At 36.8% G+C, this 17968-nt stretch overlaps 2 protein-coding genes across 4 annotated transcripts; one reads left to right on the top strand and one right to left on the bottom strand.

The window, feature by feature from the left end:
- Window positions 1-1488: 1488 nt before the first annotated feature.
- On the top strand, window positions 1489-5323 carry LOC105155475 (uncharacterized). Of its 3 annotated transcripts, XM_011071353.3 has the most exons (4): window positions 1489-2190; window positions 2643-4078; window positions 4245-4298; window positions 5047-5323. In XM_011071353.3, the coding sequence occupies exons 2-3, from the start codon at window positions 2681-2683 to the stop codon at window positions 4266-4268; spliced, it is 1422 nt and encodes a 473-aa protein (XP_011069655.1). In that variant the 5' UTR covers window positions 1489-2190; window positions 2643-2680; the 3' UTR covers window positions 4269-4298; window positions 5047-5323. The 3 variants fall into 3 exon arrangements, with proteins under 3 accessions (XP_011069655.1, XP_011069654.1, XP_011069653.1); XM_011071352.3 differs by having other exon boundaries at window positions 1489-2186; window positions 4245-5323; XM_011071351.3 differs by having other exon boundaries at window positions 1490-2190; window positions 4245-5323.
- Window positions 5324-15296: 9973 nt separating this feature from the next.
- On the bottom strand, window positions 15297-17332 carry LOC148789161 (uncharacterized). The gene is made up of 5 exons (XM_088877890.1): window positions 17270-17332; window positions 16572-17075; window positions 16173-16313; window positions 15769-16035; window positions 15297-15392 (listed from the first exon to the last, which is right to left on the bottom strand). Exons 1-5 carry the CDS (start codon window positions 17330-17332, stop codon window positions 15297-15299), a joined length of 1071 nt encoding a protein of 356 aa, XP_088734016.1.
- Window positions 17333-17968: the final 636 nt, after the last annotated feature.

Here is a 17968-nt window from a genome sequence, read left to right as displayed (position 1 = left end):
CATTTACATAAAACCACTATTTTCTTTTGAAAATATATAGATTATTATACAAACTAGCCTTGCATTTTGACTGCCAGAAGTAATTTTTGTTAATATGCAAAAAATATTAATAATTTATTATAAATAATCTCAATCAAGGAGTATAAATATAATTATTCATTACATATAAATGTTAGAAGTTTATAAACCGTTTTAAAAGAAAATTAGAAGTTTATAGGCTGTGTTTGGATTCGTGTCTTTGCATTTTTCGATACAAGATAAAACACACTCAATGTTTGTTTTTATGTTTTTACACCTTATCTGCATGTTTTTCAACTTTTTTTATATATAACATATATATATATATAATATAAAATAAATATGATTTGACAATAAATAGTAATTTTTGTCTCCAAAAAATATAACATTAAACATAAAATATTTATATATATACATATTTATATATAAAAATATATATGATTTGATAATAAACAGTAATTTTTGGCTCCCAAATCTCATCATCAAACCTACACCACTTGTTTTAAAATATTTTAAATTACCCCAAAACATAAATCTAAATATATCATCTATTTTCAACACACTTATTTATCTTTATTTTTCTCTCTCTATCTCTAAAATACAAAACAAAATACTCAAATTACAAATCCAAACGCAATGTAGGAGTTCCAGATATATTTCTTATATTTTTGTTCAGTTCGAATCTGTACTAAAATTACAGAAATTGATAAATGCCATTTTGTTTTATTAGCATTTCCACCAATTATTTCATTAGTACATATCCAAATATGTATTTATATTAAATTCTATCGCAGATAAATACACAAAGAGTTCTATGAAAATACATACGAAATAATGATTTCAGTTGTTGTCTCGACGTATATATCTGAATTGTATGATAATAATCAAAATATTATATAAGATATTAATGAATATATCACATACAATTATATCTAAGAATTTTCTTTTTATCTGATCTATTTATGTCGCAAACACGATCAATAGTTAAAAAGAATAAAAGGATAATTATATCTATACCCTTGATACATGATTTATTTATTCAAATTATTTTTGTTTTCTGCGTAATTATAGGAACCACTCATCACAATAAAAAAAATAAGAATTGTTTGTGCAATTATGTCGAGATCCTTTGGGGATCTGTATATATTTTTTTTAAAAATAAAGACGATTTGAGTAAATAAATCATAAATCATGTCATATAAATGCAATTATTCCCAAAAAAGAATTGCAAACGATGATATGTGCTATACAAAGATTTATTTTCTTATCAAAATTTTCACAAACTATATTTGTGAATTTTAGATAAAATTTTCTAAATTACAAACTAACTCTTTTAACATTCTTTTATTTAAATAAATTATTTCAATAAAAGTTTTCCATCAATTACCAAACAATATATTCATATAGTAATAAAATTACAATGCGGTAATTACCTTAGAAAATGCCTAACCTCGTCCAGAAAAAAACCAGCGGCTCTAATCAAATGTACTGTAAGAAAAGAAAGTACTGAAATGGAAACAGATAAAGATGAAAAAAAAGGAACTTGTTTTAGATTAGAATAAATAGGTCGATGCTGATTTTGGCAGGAAGGAGTTTAGGGTTCTAAAATTTTTAAATTCTTAACATATTTCGATTTTTATTAAAGGCAAATTCCTCATGCCAAAATCTGCTGCATGGCTCTGTAGATATCACCCTTTTAATTTATATTCGCCTGTATAAAAATCATGTCAAATCAAACGAAAACTGAGTCCACTTCCACTTTCTTGTTGTAGAAGACAAGATAAGAAGCTCATCATTTGATCATTTCTCTTCCGATTTCCATCTCCGTTTCAAGTTTTCAAATTGTGGGATTCTTCTTTTCCAGCGTTTTGCTTTGATTATTCAACCTCAAGTATCTGAAAATCTGGCATTTGACTTTTGCCATATTCATATATTCTTCATTCTTACAGGATACATTTTCTTGATTTGCGGGTTTTTGTGTATGTTGGGGATTTGGGTGTGAAATTTGCCTACCCTTTTCGTTGTTTTGTTTGGTTTTGAGGAAATCTTGTGTTTCTTGGAGAGAGGATTTGGGTTGGTTTGAATCTTGTTCAGGCGGGAGAAGTTCTTCAAGTGTTTGTTTAAAGGTCTAGCTGTGTTGGAATGGTTCAGATCTTTTCTGTAAAGAAGTAGGTATGGATTTATTTGTTTTTATATCTATATTCTGGGTAAAATTTTCATATGTTAAGCATTCAGAATTGTTATGCTTACATAATCACCATTACGAGAAGGATTTGAGCTTCTTGAAATAGAATTGATTTGATCAGAATTCAGTGGTGTGATGAATCTCCTTTCTCCTTTTCTTTCTCATTGGATTGGATTTGAGATTACCTACTAAAAGCATTTGTATGATCATACATGTTTCTCGATGTTGAATTATGCAACAGTGATTGAGATTGTTTGAAGTTTTCGAATCTTTTTTATTTGCTGGCACAATTTGCAAACCATCCTCATCATTTCATGAGAAGAGAAAGAATTTCAGAGTATTGTAGTGAATTTCTCGGGATACATTGAATCTTTGATGGTTGGTATTGCTCGAGTCTTAGTATTTATATGTTAATGTGTGTTTTCCTTTCAATCCCCAGATACAGGTAGTCGTGTTTATGCCGGAGTCCAGTATGTGATGGCTGAACATAGCATGGTAATGTCCCAAGCCGAAATTACGGCTCTAAAGGAGACACTTTGTGCTCAGCAAAAGCTTCTCCAGAAACTTTACAATGAGTTGGATGCAGAACGAGAAGCCTCCGCCTCTGCAGCTAGTGAAGCTTTATCTGTGATATTACGTCTACAAGGAGAGAAGGCTGCTGTGCAAATGGAAGCAGAGCAGTATAAGAGATTGGCGGAGGAGAAAATCTGCCATGCCGAGGAATCTTTTGCAATAATCGAAGATATTATCTATCAGAAAGAAATGGAGGTGGCTGCTTTAGATTACCAAGTCCAATCCTACAGGTATAAATTAATAAGCATGGGTTGTGCCGATCCCGGTGTCGGCGAGTTAAAATATCCCGAAAACCTTTTGCAAAGAAATGAAACTTTAGGGGGAGATGCAAGCCTTCAAAATATGGGGAGGAGGAATTCCGCACCTATTACGCTGAAATATAAGAAGTTCATTGAAAGAGAGAACTCTACTAGCCCAGAAATGGATTTGACTTCTAAGGCTGTTGAGGAGCTGACAGGTGAAGAAATAAATGATGTTGCCTCGGATTCAGAGAAAAAGGCTGATACTTCTACTCATGGAGGAATGATTTCTTACGGGGAGCAGATAAGGAAATTAGATATGCGGGTAAAAGAGATAGCAGGAGCTAGCTACACAAGCTCCAGGAACGAGATCCGTTCTCCTTCATGCCTTTCTTCTCGGCCAAGTGCAGGAAATTTATCTTTACTGTCTTACTCTGCTAACCAGCCACAAGAAACACGGCCTCCCTCGCCACAGCTTGACCTCAGTAAAGTAGCCATTGTGAATGAAATTGACCAGACTAAGCATGCAGCTAATCCACTGAAAAAAGGTGTAGCTGTTGATAATCCTTGTTCTCCGGGTGTCCATGATGTTTTTGAAGTTCCTGTTCCAGAAGCTGAGAGCTCCCGACCTTATGAATCATCGACTAAAGACAAGAAAAAGACGGTGTGTAAAGATAGTGAGCTTGAAAGCAAAGATCTTGTTCACCCCGATGCGGTTAAGCTGTATGCTAAAGATGAACCAGACTGGCTGAAGAAACTGTTGCAATCTACTAATCATGAGAAGCATTTGTGTAAACCAAGTGATATTGCTGCTCTCGATCGTGCTGTTGTCCAACCTACCACGAGTGTTGCTGAATCGCAGCCGAGTTTGAATCAAACTAACAGGACTTCAGGGATAAGTGAAGTTGAAAGGATACCGGACTCCGCAAACAGAGAGGAAGAACTGAAATTATTAAAAGAGATCAAAGAGAAACTAAATTCACTGCATGATGAGATCAGGAGTCAGACAGCGAATAAATCCGCCACGAGTGAGAAGCCATCATCCCTATGTCATCTCCCAGAGGTACTTATCATATAACCCTTTCTCTGAGTCATTCCTCAGCTAATAAACTCAACATTGCATTGAGAAAATTTCCAATTTTCACCTCCAAATTTTGTTAGCGTGATGACTTATTAGTAGTTCAGTTCTGTTATGAAGTGTCATAATGCCAATTTTACCTTCAATGCAGGCCATGCTTTCCTTTTGGCTTTGATCGAACAGAAAAATTCCAAGAAATTTGACGGTAAAAAACAGTTACTCAGGTTGTCTCTATGTTACAGAAAGCATGCACTATCCAGTACACATTGTATATTCCACCTCATCACACCTGATTTGTTCCAAAGAAATTTCTGCATTTCATACTGACTGTCGTGACGGAGTTGACTGATTTTCTTTGCCATGCCAAGGAGTATCTATACACTGTTCCTTTGTACAGATTGAATATCTTCGATTGGAATATGTCTTCATCCGGTCATATTTCTCAACCTTTCTTTGCTTGGAAAGAAGAAAGATTTTCACACTTTCTAATGTACACTATTACTTCATATGAAAAATATCCGAAAATCAAAGTTTCGTCTACTTGTCAGACAAGATATTCAGTTATAATATTATTCATTATTTTTACTCTCTTTAATCTTGTTGCTGATTCAAAACACCATCGTTCTATTTCGTCCATTCCTTGTGGGAGTTGTAAGATAGTTGCATCAGCTTGGGCTTGCATTGCACTCAGTTGCCAAGTTCAGTCGAGTATTCAACCAACATCTATATCTGTTCTTTGAATGAACTTTACAAGATGATCTAATTCTGAATGTTTCACGAAATGCATACGATCTGAAAAACATGTCAAAGGCCGAGCACAATTTCCTTGCCAAAATCTTCAACCCCACGGTCTCTGTTAGTAGCTTTCACCGTATTTCCTCTGGTACAAACATTTTGTTTTCTTGAAAGTTTCGATATCAGGTTCATATGATGAAATTAAAATTCTCTTGCAGTCAGATATATAAGAACAGGGATCCAAGATAGATGTTATGGTTCAATTGAGAGAATCTTGTGGCAGATACTGATATCTGGAAGAAAACAGTTCTGAATGTATAAGAAAGTGTAGGCGATACTCAGCAATTCCAGTTTATTTCTGAATCTTGTTTCAGAATTTGATATGTATGGATTCATATTCAGATTCTTTAATCTATTTTTGGATGGTAAGCATTGGGAAATTCAATTCTGTAAAATTTGAACCAATTATATGATAGTGTATTTATATTTGTCGTATGCTTATTGTACAGTTACAGAATAGTGACCAGTCATATAAAAATTGTATTACACTTATTGTGTGATTAGTCAACCTCAGGTTTAATTAGGTTGTCTTTGATGGATTGCGGGTTCGATTCTTTCAGTTGACATAAGGGTTGTGTTGGGAATAATTTGTACACGATCCATGATCTTTGTATATTTTAGTTCATGTCGGTGATCGAAGTAAGAAAAAAAGAAGAAGAATAGCGAAGTGAGGTGGACCACTCATAAGAAAAGAAAGGATTATGTATAGCTAAAAGATGCAAAAAGTGGTTTACATTGTTGTAAGGGGGATTCGTCAATGCTGCGTTGGGATATTACCGGACAAAAAGTTGGCTAAACCATCAGTAGCGCTGCTTTCAAATCCGGATAGGATTGATCGGTTCCATGGATTCGATCGAGAATCGATTATGTGTTCGATTGAATCATAGTCACAAATCGGTGCCAATCAATTTTAGTGCAGACCGGTCAAACTTGACCAAAATCAATCGTCTGAAACCAGTCCAACTGATTTTGTTATTTTTATAAAAAAATTAATAATATAATAAGATATATATTTTCACTAACAAATATAGTGAAATATGTGAAATGAGAGAAAAATAAATATCAGAGAAAATAGATAGGCAAGTGCTTCTTGAATAATTTCTAAATAAATTATCACATCTTTATAGTGTAAATAGTTTAGGAATAATTACATTTACACCCCTTGATCGCCTACTTACACAAATTACCCCCATTTTTAAATAATTACACATACACCTATCGAAATATCATTATCACTTACCCAAATCACCCCTTACTTTTTCAAAAAAATTACACACCCACTAGAAATGTTAGTATCATAACACAAACTATCCTTATTTTTTGGCTACCAGGAGTAGTTTTTGTAATTATGCAATAAATAGAGGTGATTTGGATAAATAGACCAAGGTCAAGGGGTGTAAACATAATTATCCAAATAGTGTAAGTTTGCTTTATGCTTTTTCAATGTGAGACAAATGAGAAAGTGCATAATCTTGGCTAACACTTTTCCATTGCCAGACAATGAGAGAGTACTTAAATTTGGACTTTTCCAATGTGGGACAATGAGTACTTCTAATGATTAATAGAATTTTTTGTTTCTTTGTAATCTATTTATTTCTCATTTTCTCCATGCTTCTCCAATCTTTTTATTTTTAAAAAAAATTATAAAAAGGCAACGATTGCTAAAATATTGTTATATATAATGTATTTGGGGTGTTTTCGATTTTAAATTTTTGTTAATTTCAATTTCAATTTAATTTGCTTCCTCCAAGAGGTTTGTGGTTTCATTTATAAATTATACCGTTTCATAAAATATTGTTATAAATTGTCTTTATGTAAACTATTGATATATAATGTATGATATTTTATCTATATATATGTATATAATGTTGGGAGAGATGAGGGATGTGCGAGATTTGTATACTATGAAGTTGAACAAGAGTTAAGACTTTTTATCTTTAACACAATTACTGTCCCACTCTAATACTAACAGAAATGACAATTTGTCTACCAAGATACAATGATTTAAAATCTAAAAGTAGTAGCACTACAAACTTTGAGAACAACGAACCAAAAAATATTTTTGAACTCTCTTACTAAAACTATATTTGCAAAATGCTTTTATTGCTTAAGAATGTTATGAAAATAAATTTAATGAATGAAATAAAATGGGAGGACCTATGCATAGAAGTTGGAAAGGTATAACTGAATGGACATGCCCGATTAGAAAAGATGCCTTGGAAAGGTTACGACTTTTCGTTTGAATAGACACATTATTTCACCAAAAGGATAATACCATCTCACTCGAATGGCATTGTTTCATTCAAAAAGTTTTACCTAATGGACACATCATTTCAATAAAAGGACACAACTATCCGATTGATTAATTACGGTTGGATGATGATTGGGCGCAATGAATCATTATTCATGTGTCATGAGCTTGTTATGCATTGCATGTCGTAACCAATTACTTGTTACGACTTAATTAGATCAAATAATTTTATTATTTAATTTGTCATTCACCATTTTCCAGCAATCCCCCACATGCGAAGGGCACCATGAGGAGCTAGTGGATCTGCCCGGGAACGCGTAAGCGGAAGCGGTTAAAATAAATTGTGTAAAATAAAATAAAATCGCAATGAAACCATGATTTCAAGGGGTGTACCCATGGAGCTCCCGGGCATTCGATGTAGTTAATAAAATTAAACGACAATAAAGTTAACGGGGCTATTGGTATAATGAAAAACGAGAGGAATAAAAACGTAAATCAAGAATTATCTTTTCTTGATTTATTTCGAACCTCCTTCGTTAAATCGTTCATCCAAGGCCTCAACATAGAGACCCTCTAAAGTCACGTCCACACCACACCGGAACTTGAAATTCCTCAATTCAATTTGCTAGAAAAGAATTAAGGAGAAGAATACACCAAGTCCGCACAAGAGGGGGGTTCGGCCGAGTAGAAAAATTGGGAGGAGAGGATATTATTTTTTTTGGTGTATTCATTCATTAATTATTCCAAATAACTAATATATTTACCTTGAATGAATGTATTAAAATATATCTAGGTTCATTTAACCATCCATAAGGTAATAATCCTTTATGCCAAACAAAGGATGACTAACATGGCATTTTTCAAAAATAATTTTATTAGTCAATAATTTTCACCAACTTAACTAATGGGCTTGGGCCGATTTTAATTAATTAAAATACTAGGCCCAAAGAATTAAATCTAATTTAATTAAAGCCCACTTAATTAAGTCCTTCATATATTTAATCCAATTAAATATATGAACCCAATAAGCTTTTATTAAATAATAAGTCCAATTTATTAAATAATAAGGGCAAGCCCAATAGAAATTAATCCAATCAATTTATAATTGAGCTTATCCATCCAATGGATCCTTCACGTATATAAGTAATTCAATTACTTACGGAATTAATTATCAATTAATTCCTCGTTCCTTCTCGGTGATTTGTGTGACTCTTTAGGTTCACCTTTAAGCTAGACTTGGGCTAGTATCCAATACTATTATTAATCAAATCCAACTTAATTAATAATTCTTGATCAACCATTGATCAAGAAAGTCCGTGACCATGGGATGGCACTAGAGACTAGGCGAATTTCGATGTGAACTTTTAGGCTCCCGAGTCCATACGGGTACAGTCCTTCCGTCTATCGTCCCCCGATCGTAGTCTAGGACATGGAATTGGACATCGATTCCCATCCTGGACTAGGCGTCTATACTTAATACTTGAGATCGCATTACGCCACATTGCTCGACATGGGAGCCTCCTCTTCCTATTCGACCAATGACTGTGGCCACAGCTTTATAGAGCATAGATGCATCTCCAAGTGCATAGAAGATACCTCTGTCACGTTTTGACAGGGGACGGATCTTCTTTTTGGAACTCACCATCCTTGCTACATACTTTGAATGCACTAGACAAGGCTTATGATGAACATGTATGAGACACGATTACCTCTTTACAAATCTAAGATACAGTCATCGCATGAACGTGACTGTTGTGATTCCTTAAGTTTGAGGACTGCTCCCATACTATCGGAGCCGGGGATTCAAGTCATGCCGACCAAGCCTCCAAGGCTTCCATATGACGATCGCCGCTAGTCAGTTTAGTCGATTCGACACCTACTCAATCGACCCATTAAGATCGCATAGACATCCCAAGTTTTTCGCTGATGAAACATGATACTCCTCAAATGAATGCGACTCTTAATGCAAGTCTCCATAGGACACTTCGATGCCCAATCTCATGGTTCTTGACTTGGAACATTTCAGACCCAATCCTAAACAGTTGGTTTCATGACGCCATCTAATGCGTAGTCCAACTGTTGTACGGTTGTTCAAGGTGGTCTGTGAGCTTTGTTGTGATGTTTGACAAAAACACAAACATATATGTAGTGAGCACAACAAATGAAATGCCAATAGCGAATACTCATTTTATTCACTAAATAATATTACATTAAAATTGAGTTATTGCCAGAATAGATTACAAGCATGCCAATCCAATTGGCTTCTCAGGTCACCTATTCTAACAACATGAATGAAAATTAATGCATATGAACTTGCAGACACTTAAGAGAGTTTCAAACGAGAAGTCATTGTATCATAAAAGGTAACTTGTGGTTTTAAACCTTCCTCAAAGGAATACCGTCGAATTTACTTGGTTAATAAGTGAACATGATGTTTAGCGTTTGGTGTCAACAAAGAAAATAGTACCCCCATAATGCCTTCTCTAATATCTTTAGTTCTCAGGATTTGGTCCATTTTGGCCCTGGACATCATCTTGGATTCGTAGGTGTTTTCCACTTGAAACAACCCGTTTTGACACTTATATAGGTGATCTCCTATACTGTACTTGACCTAGTATAAGAATTATTAAAAGCTTATAGTTTACCCTCTACCCTTTAGCTAACTGATAAGTGCAAAATTATCATATTTTGATGATGATTGTACCCTTTTTTTAAGCAAAAATACTCCTAATCACATAGATTTATTGCATTTCCAGCTCAAAAGATATGATGAAGAGTAAAAATTACAAAATTGAGCTAAAAATGGCAATTGAAAGCATTTAAGGAAGGAAGGAATAAATGACAGATTTTCTGATTCGACTAGATGAGCCCACGCTTAATGCTGTGATAAACTCTGAAGAAAAATGAATGATGCGATTTATACTGAAGAAAAAGGGATGATTGCTATATCATTTTGGAAAAAATCATTTGGGATATTTGGCTGATGCAAAGAAATGATTTGTTAACTTTTTATGGCCAATTATGTATCTAACCATCCTCTATGTCTAGATTCGTAGAATGTTTATAGTATAAATAAGCATACATCTCAAATCCATTAGGCTATCCATCATTTTATCTTTTGAATTCTCTTGAGTTTTAATATTGTTAATGAAATTTCACTTTTTTTAGTGTGCTTTTCTATTAACATGTCAGACTCATTTTTTTATTTTCTAGTTGAGGTTAAGGTGATTGCTCGATTCCTAAATGTTGTGAGATCTAATTTATTCTTACTACTCTCGTTAAAATAAGTATTCACATTATTCTCTGTGCTCTTACTACAAACATCTGATTTATGAATAATGCAGCTGGTTGTTCATTATTAAGAAGGTTTGTTTTGCTAATTGAAGTTTGCAAATCCATGTAATTGCTTGTCAATAATCAGTAGCAACATAGCATGATTAATTATGTCATATTAGTTAATTATGTTGTGGGGAATGCATGATCTAACTTAAATCAATTATCCTCGTATAGAATCAGGCCTTCTTAATTCTTAATGTTGTTAATAGATTTAATCTTGTGGATGTTCCTAGGATTGTTCATTGAATAGGGATCTACCTAATGGCCGTACCTTGGCTGATGAAAGGTAAGGAAAGGTGAGGTTGTTAGCTCATTTCAGTTGCCACAACTGGTTGATTTATTTAAACGAGTGTTATATTTGCAACGATGATCAACTAATGAAATCAAGCATGAACTTGATCTTAACTAAAAACGTCTTTTCTTATATTTATATCTTTTAATTTCATTACATCTCTAGTTTATTTAGTTTTTTCTTATTCTTCTCTTCACAGTCAAACCCTCCTCCACTACTTTTTTATATTTGAAGAAATTGACTTGAAGCCAATCATTGAGAAATCGGCCCTACTCCAGCTTCTACAAAAGCGTTTGAGAAATTATTTTGGTGGTCTCGACACCCATCAAATTTTTGCGCCTTTGTCGGGAGATTGGTGTTATTAAGTTTATTTCTTCTTATTTTTGTGACTTGGTTTAATATCGTAATCTTCTCATACAGGCTGCAGATTTTGAAAGAAAACCAAGCAACAAATTGAAAATACATTAGCCTCTTCTGAGCTAGTGTTAGCCCTAATGGACACCTCATGCGAGTTTAAATTTAAAACTATGGCACACAACCTAATTGCAATCACGAGGGCCAACACTCAACAATTTGAGATTAGATACGACAATCCGCTGTTTAATGAGGTAAACGTATCTTCCATTTATGATTGTTTGGACAACTTTTATCCCTTGTTGAAAGATTTGACGAAGAAAAATCCCAACGAGTAAAGGCTTGTGGAATATGCAATTCCATGGCACATCCCACCGATTTGTGCCTTATGCTTATAAGAGAAACCATCGAGCATGCCAATGATGTAGGAGGACTTTTTGGATCACCACAAAGAGAATATGATCCCCATTTCAACGTGTACAATCCAGGATGGACATATTACCCCAGTCTTAGCTACGTTTTGCAATCTCAAACCTAGCAACCACCTCAATTCGACTCCAAGCTAAGTACGTCTCTTGAAGATATGATGAAAGTACATGTCGATAAAACTCAGCAATTGCAATAGACCACTGAAGTGACCATTCAAATGATAGAATTCCAAATGAGTCAATTGGTGTCATCCATCAGTAGATTGGAGTCACAAGGTAAGTTACCCTCCCAATTTATTGTTGATCCCAAACAAACCGCTGGTGTTATTGTCCTTCACAATGAAAAGGGGTTGCAACCGAACATGGACGAAAACGACATTAAGCGTGCGCATGTCCAACAAGGTGAACCAGACCAAAAGATGAAATTTCTCAAAAGCAGATCAACAAGTCCAAAACAACCAACAATGAACATCACAAGGTGTTAATGGCCAAACCTCTATTGCCGGAAAGATTTACCAAAAACGAGGAAGGGGAGAAGAAGGGAACACTTGAAACTGTTAGCAAAGTGATGGTAAACATTCCATTGATCGATACAATCAAACGAATTCCTCACTATGCAAAGTTCCTCAAGGCATTGTGCACCAGCAAATGCAAATTGAAAGAATTTATTGATCCATTGGTGGAAGAAAAAGCTAAGTTCGATGGTCATGAAAACTTCACCTCTGGCTCGAGAACTGGCCAATTGTTGGGGACGAGTGATGGAATTCTTCTTGAATGGGTGTATATTGAAGCAAATTAATATGACGCTTCTTGCTCTAATGCCTAATGTACAAGCCCCTTCCATTGTTGCTGATTTTCATCCTATTGCCTACTGCAATGTACTCTACAAAGCTATTACTAAGATCTCGGTTCAACGTTTAAGAAAAATTTTGGATGAGATGATCAGTCCCTCTCAGAATGCGTTTGTTTTGAGACGATCCATTAGAGACAATTTTTTGCTCGCACAAGAGCTCTTCTCCAGATACAATCAACAACAACTCCCCCTAAGATGTACATTAAAAGTGGATCTCAAAAAGGCGTATGACATGGTTGAATGGGACTCCTTATTTGCAGCCTTACAACTATTTAACTTTCCGAAGAGATTCATAAGTTGGATTAGGGAATGTGTATACACGGATGCTTTCTCAGTCTGCTTGAACGGTAATATCCACAGTTTATTCTTAGGAGCGCGGGGTTTGCATCAAGGTGACCCCATGTCTCCTTACCTTTTTGTGCTAGTTATTGAAGTGTTAAGGATGATATTTCAGCAACACATTTAACAGAACATGGGGTTCATGTATCATTGGAGATGTTGGCAAATTGCCTGTTTCAGCTTTACTTTGCAAATGATCTCCTCCTTTTGTGTCATGCACATGAAAGCTCCATAAGGGTATTCCAAATAGGATTAAAGTTATTTACTTCTTTATTTGGGTTACACACTAATATGAAGAGTCAGCATATCCTGTCTAAATTGGCCCAAAATAGACGAAATGCCTTTCTTGATATTCTCGATTTTTAGGAAGGAGGTCTACCAGTATAGTATCTTGTTCTACCACTTGTCTCCTCATGATTATCAATTGTAGATTGTAAACCTTTGCTTGTGAAGATTGATAAAAGACTCGAGGGCTGGGAAGGCCTCCAACTATCCTTTGCTGCTCGTATTCAACTCATTAAGTCGGTACTCATGGCATTGAACACCTATTGGGTGATGGCATTTATTTTGCCTAAAGGTATTGTTCGTAGGGTGGAGAAGAGACTTCGCTTATTCCTCTAGAAGGGTATTTCAAAAACTGATTATTCGAAGGTAGCTTGGGAACAAGTATGTCTTCCTTATGAAGAAGGTAGGCAAAGGATTCGAGATAATCAGTGCACTTAATTTGGCCCTCATGAGCAGACATCTACAGGTCGTGATTCAATCGTCTTCGTTATCCATATGGGTTTCATCGATACATAATGTAGAACTACATACGAAATTAGTTTGGACTGTTAGCACCACTATGGGGTCGTGGGGATGGCGAAGATCCTAAGGTTGCACACCATTCATTTTTTTTTCAGTAAAGTAAATTGCATTAATGAAATAAAAGAGGGTACAACAACATGGTTCATGTAGTAGAGGTCTCTTCAAACTAAGGATCCTCCACAGACTGTAAAGTGCACGTGTACTAATAGACGAGGAGAGGTTATGACTAAGTATTACAAGTTTAATCTCATCAACTATAATTTTTGCAAGGGTAGCGCACGGGCGGCTAGTGTGCTGAAAGAGCCGCTGGTTCCGCTCTTGCCATACGTGGTAAACTAAGGATGCTAGGAGTGCCCGAAAAAATAAATTGACGAAGTGCTTCCCCCTCCACTTGGCCGACATCCATTCACATCCATAGCCCAATTGCAGTGGACCCATACAATCCTCTGGATATCTGCTAGATATTGGTGTACATATCTACAACGAAAGAATAAGTGGTCATGGGTCTCTAACATCCTATCTTGGCGAAGAATGCAATCCCCTCTTGTATGGTGTAGCCATCGTTTGTCACGGGTAGACAGCTTCCCCAAAATTGCTAGCAATAAAATGAATTGATTTTGTGGGATCTTGAAAAGGACCCAAGAATGAGAAGTCCAGCCTATCTTGGGTCCCGGTGTGCGGAAGATATGGTATGCAGCAGCCGTCGTGAACGTACCACCATCTAATCGCCAAATAATTCAGTCCCCTCCACTGTGAAGCCTCGGAAGAAGGTGAAGGATCTCTAAAAGTTCATTGTTGGTGATAGGTGGCCAACTCCACTCCCCATTAGCGATGACCATGATAAGTGAAGTATGAAGGTTGATGCCCGTAAGTAGTGGCCCCCAAAGGAATCGGTGAATGATGGTCCCCAACTAATGCCATGGGTCCTGCCATAGGGAAAATATATCTCCACTACCAACCTTAAAATCAATATAAGAGAGCAAAGCTGTGGGGAGCGAAAGAATCTGACGCTGGCCCCATGGACCCTTACTGTCAGTAACCATCCAAAGCGTGTGAGTGCCAAGGCGAGTATGGAAGAACCAATCTACCCAGATGGAAACACGCCGCCTCGTGATGATCTTCCATAAATGCTTACACATTAGGGCTTGGTTTAGAGTAAGGATATCTCTAATCTCGAGCCCCACCTCCTCGACGGGTCTACAAACAAGTTTTCAAGCCACTTTTGGATAGCCCGTACCTGTGGTACCCTTCTAGAGAAATAAACACAAACGCTTCTCAATTTCTTTAATCACTGGTTTTGGCAAAATAAATGCCGAAGCCCAATACGTGTTAAAGAAAATCAGAACAAATTTTATACGTTGAACCCAACCAAAAAATGTAAGCCGAATCCCTTCCCATCCTCGGATGCGGTTATCAATTTTGTGCAGAAGGGGTGTGCAATCCCCAATTGAGATACGAGAAGCAATGAGTGGAAAACCAAGACATCGTAAAGGTAAATGGCCTTAAGCGAAAGCTAGAATCTCTAGTAACCTATCATGAATGCCATGGGCCGACTTAGAAATAATGACATGACTCTTCTGAGGATTGACACACAATCTTGATAAGGCCGCAAACGTCTCAAGTCCCTTCTTAAACACACAGATGGACGGCTCATCCGCGCTGCAAAACAAAAGGAGATCATCAGCAAAACAAAGCTGGAAGAGCCCATCTCCTCACATCTCCAATGGAAAGAGAACTCGCCATCTAATTCAATAAGTTGTTGAACAAGCATCCTCAACACCTCCATGATGAGAATAAAGAGATAAGGAGACATCAGATCGCCCTAACATAAGCCCCGTGCACCTCTGAAGAACCCATAAGCCGTGCAATTAAGGCAAACGGAATAGGACGGTGTGGTGATACACTCCTCAATCCAACCAATAAAGTTCCTCGGAAAACCAAATAATCGTAAGACGACCAATAAGAAGTTCGAGTCCAGTATATCATACGCCTTTCGCAAGTCCACCTTAGTGCACAACGTGGCGGAAGGCGTTATTGCTTATAACCTGTAAATAGCTCTTGTGCCAGCAAAATATTATCACCAATCGATCTACCCGGCACAAATGCATTTTGTGAGTGGCTAATCAAAGTATCCAATACCACACGCAACCGTTGTACTATAATTTTCGTTATCACCTTGTATAGTACAGTAACAACACGACTAGTAGACGGATTGCGTACCTTAGGTATGAGTGCACGTAGAGTAGCATTAGCATGTTTGAGAACTTTGCCTGTATGAAAGAAATCTAGAGTGCCTTGAGTAACCTCCGGCCTCACAACCGACCAAGCTGCTTTGAAGAACCCTAAGGTATAGCCATCAGGGCCTGGCGTTTTATCCTCAACAATGTCAAAGACCGCCAACTTGACCTCCCGTAGGGGTGACCGGACGGATAAGTTCACTTGCCTCCGCAGGTGATAATATGTGATGCGTCTACGGCCGCAGGTACCCTAGGCCAACAAACTTCGACCTCCTATTTCCACCTAGTAGCTATTGATAATAATTCACAAATTCTTCCGTGACGTCTTGGGGCTCAATCAGCAAGGTACCTTCAAAGTTCATAATTTGAAGGATTCGTTTAGTAGACCTCTGGGCTGCAACCTTTCAGAAAAATATGCGGGAGCATTGATCCCCACCCTTCATCCATGCCATCTTTGCTAGTTGCTGCAACATATTTTGCTTGAATCGAGTAGCGAGCATAAGAATCAATTTGTAGCAATGCTCCAAACTAAGTAGAAGTGAGTTATGACGATCTAACTGTAACAGGGATTGTGCTGTGCTAAGGAAACCTTTAGCTAGGCATACGTTAGTTGGAAGATCACCCTTATTCTTCTTTTGTTGTCGAAAAATAGGCTTAAATGACTTCAGCTTATGCGTTAGAGCATAGATAGTAGTGCCCATAATATGATTACACCACACACTCTGAATAAAAGGGGTGACTTCCGACGATTGGGCTAAAAAAATTATCAAAGCAGAACATTCTCACAGTAGGAGGTGCAGTATCACCACACATCACCAACAGAGAATGGTCAGAGGTGCACGGATTCAGAGATTTATAGTGTGCAGACGGCCATTGCTCCGACCAGAAATCATTAACTAAGAATTGATCTAGCCGCTTCCAGAGACTTCTACGATCACTGCTGCAATTATGCCATGTGAACCGCTCCCCCTGCATTGGTAAGCTAAGGAGGCCCGTGTCGTGTAGGCACGCCTGAAAGTCCTCCATGGCCGACCAAATGTCTCCCGGAGCTCCACACGCTTCACTCATGTCAAGGACAGTGTTAAAATCGCCACCCACAAGCCAAAGAGAATCATCAATAGTATGTGCAAGGCGCCCAAGGTCCTGCTGGAGCTCCCTTTGCACTCCCAACTCATTGGCTCCATACAAAATTGTAATCAACACATGCAAGTTCAATAATCGAATAATTATACGGCAATGGATATGTTGAAAACCAATAACGACGAAATCCAAATCGACCCAATCATCATCCTAAGCTAGCCAGATACAATCTCCATGTTCAGTGCATGTTCGGTTGATTCTTCACGAAGTGTAGGAGAAGCGTCGGTGCAATGTTCCGAAGATATACATATCCCACAAACCTTGACTTGTTGAATGCTTCCCCCTATAAACTTTTCAATAAGAGAGGTAAGTTTATCTAAACGTTCATCTATAGAAGTACTTACCTCGTTTACCCTTCGTGGTAGGTTGTCATTTCTACTACTGAATTGTTGGGTATTAGCCGCCATGGTTGTGATTAGTTTGCGTGCTTCGGTAGAAGTTTTGTCATAGAAAGCACCTCCACTAGTTGCATCCACCAAGCTTCTATTTGACTCAAACAATCCTTCATAAAAATATTGAATTAGAAGATGGTTGGAAATTTGATGATGAGGGCAACTCTTCACCAATTACTTGAATCTCCCCCAATACTCATAGAAACTTTCACCGGAGAATTGACATATTCTACTTATTTCCTTTCGAATGTTTGTAGTCCTTGAAGATGGGAAGTAGTTCTCAAGAAATTATTTCTTAAGCTCGTTCCAACTAACAATAGATCCCGAAGATAAGGAGTAGAGCCAATCTTACTTTATCGCCCAACGAGAATGGAAAGGCTCTTAGTTTGACTTGTTATTCGGTGAATCCTTGAGGTCTCATACTGGAACACACCACATGAAATTCTTTGAGGTGCTTGTGCGGGTCTTCACCTGCAAGGCCACAAAAAGTGGAAAGTAAGTGGATGAGACAGGATTTAAGTTCAAAATCAACATTTAAATTAGGATATTTTATGCAGAGTGGTTGTTGATTTAAGTCAAGGGAAGCTATCTCTTTGATCGTTCGTTCCGGATTTTGAGCTATGACTTCATCTTTAGAGTCGCTAGATGTGG

This window comes from Sesamum indicum, linkage group LG2 (assembly GCF_026168435.1).
Source record: "Sesamum indicum cultivar Baizhima isolate 11 linkage group LG2, ASM2616843v1, whole genome shotgun sequence".
Classification (NCBI taxonomy): domain Eukaryota; kingdom Viridiplantae; phylum Streptophyta; class Magnoliopsida; order Lamiales; family Pedaliaceae; genus Sesamum; species Sesamum indicum.
This window is presented reverse-complemented; position numbering and strand designations above follow the sequence as displayed.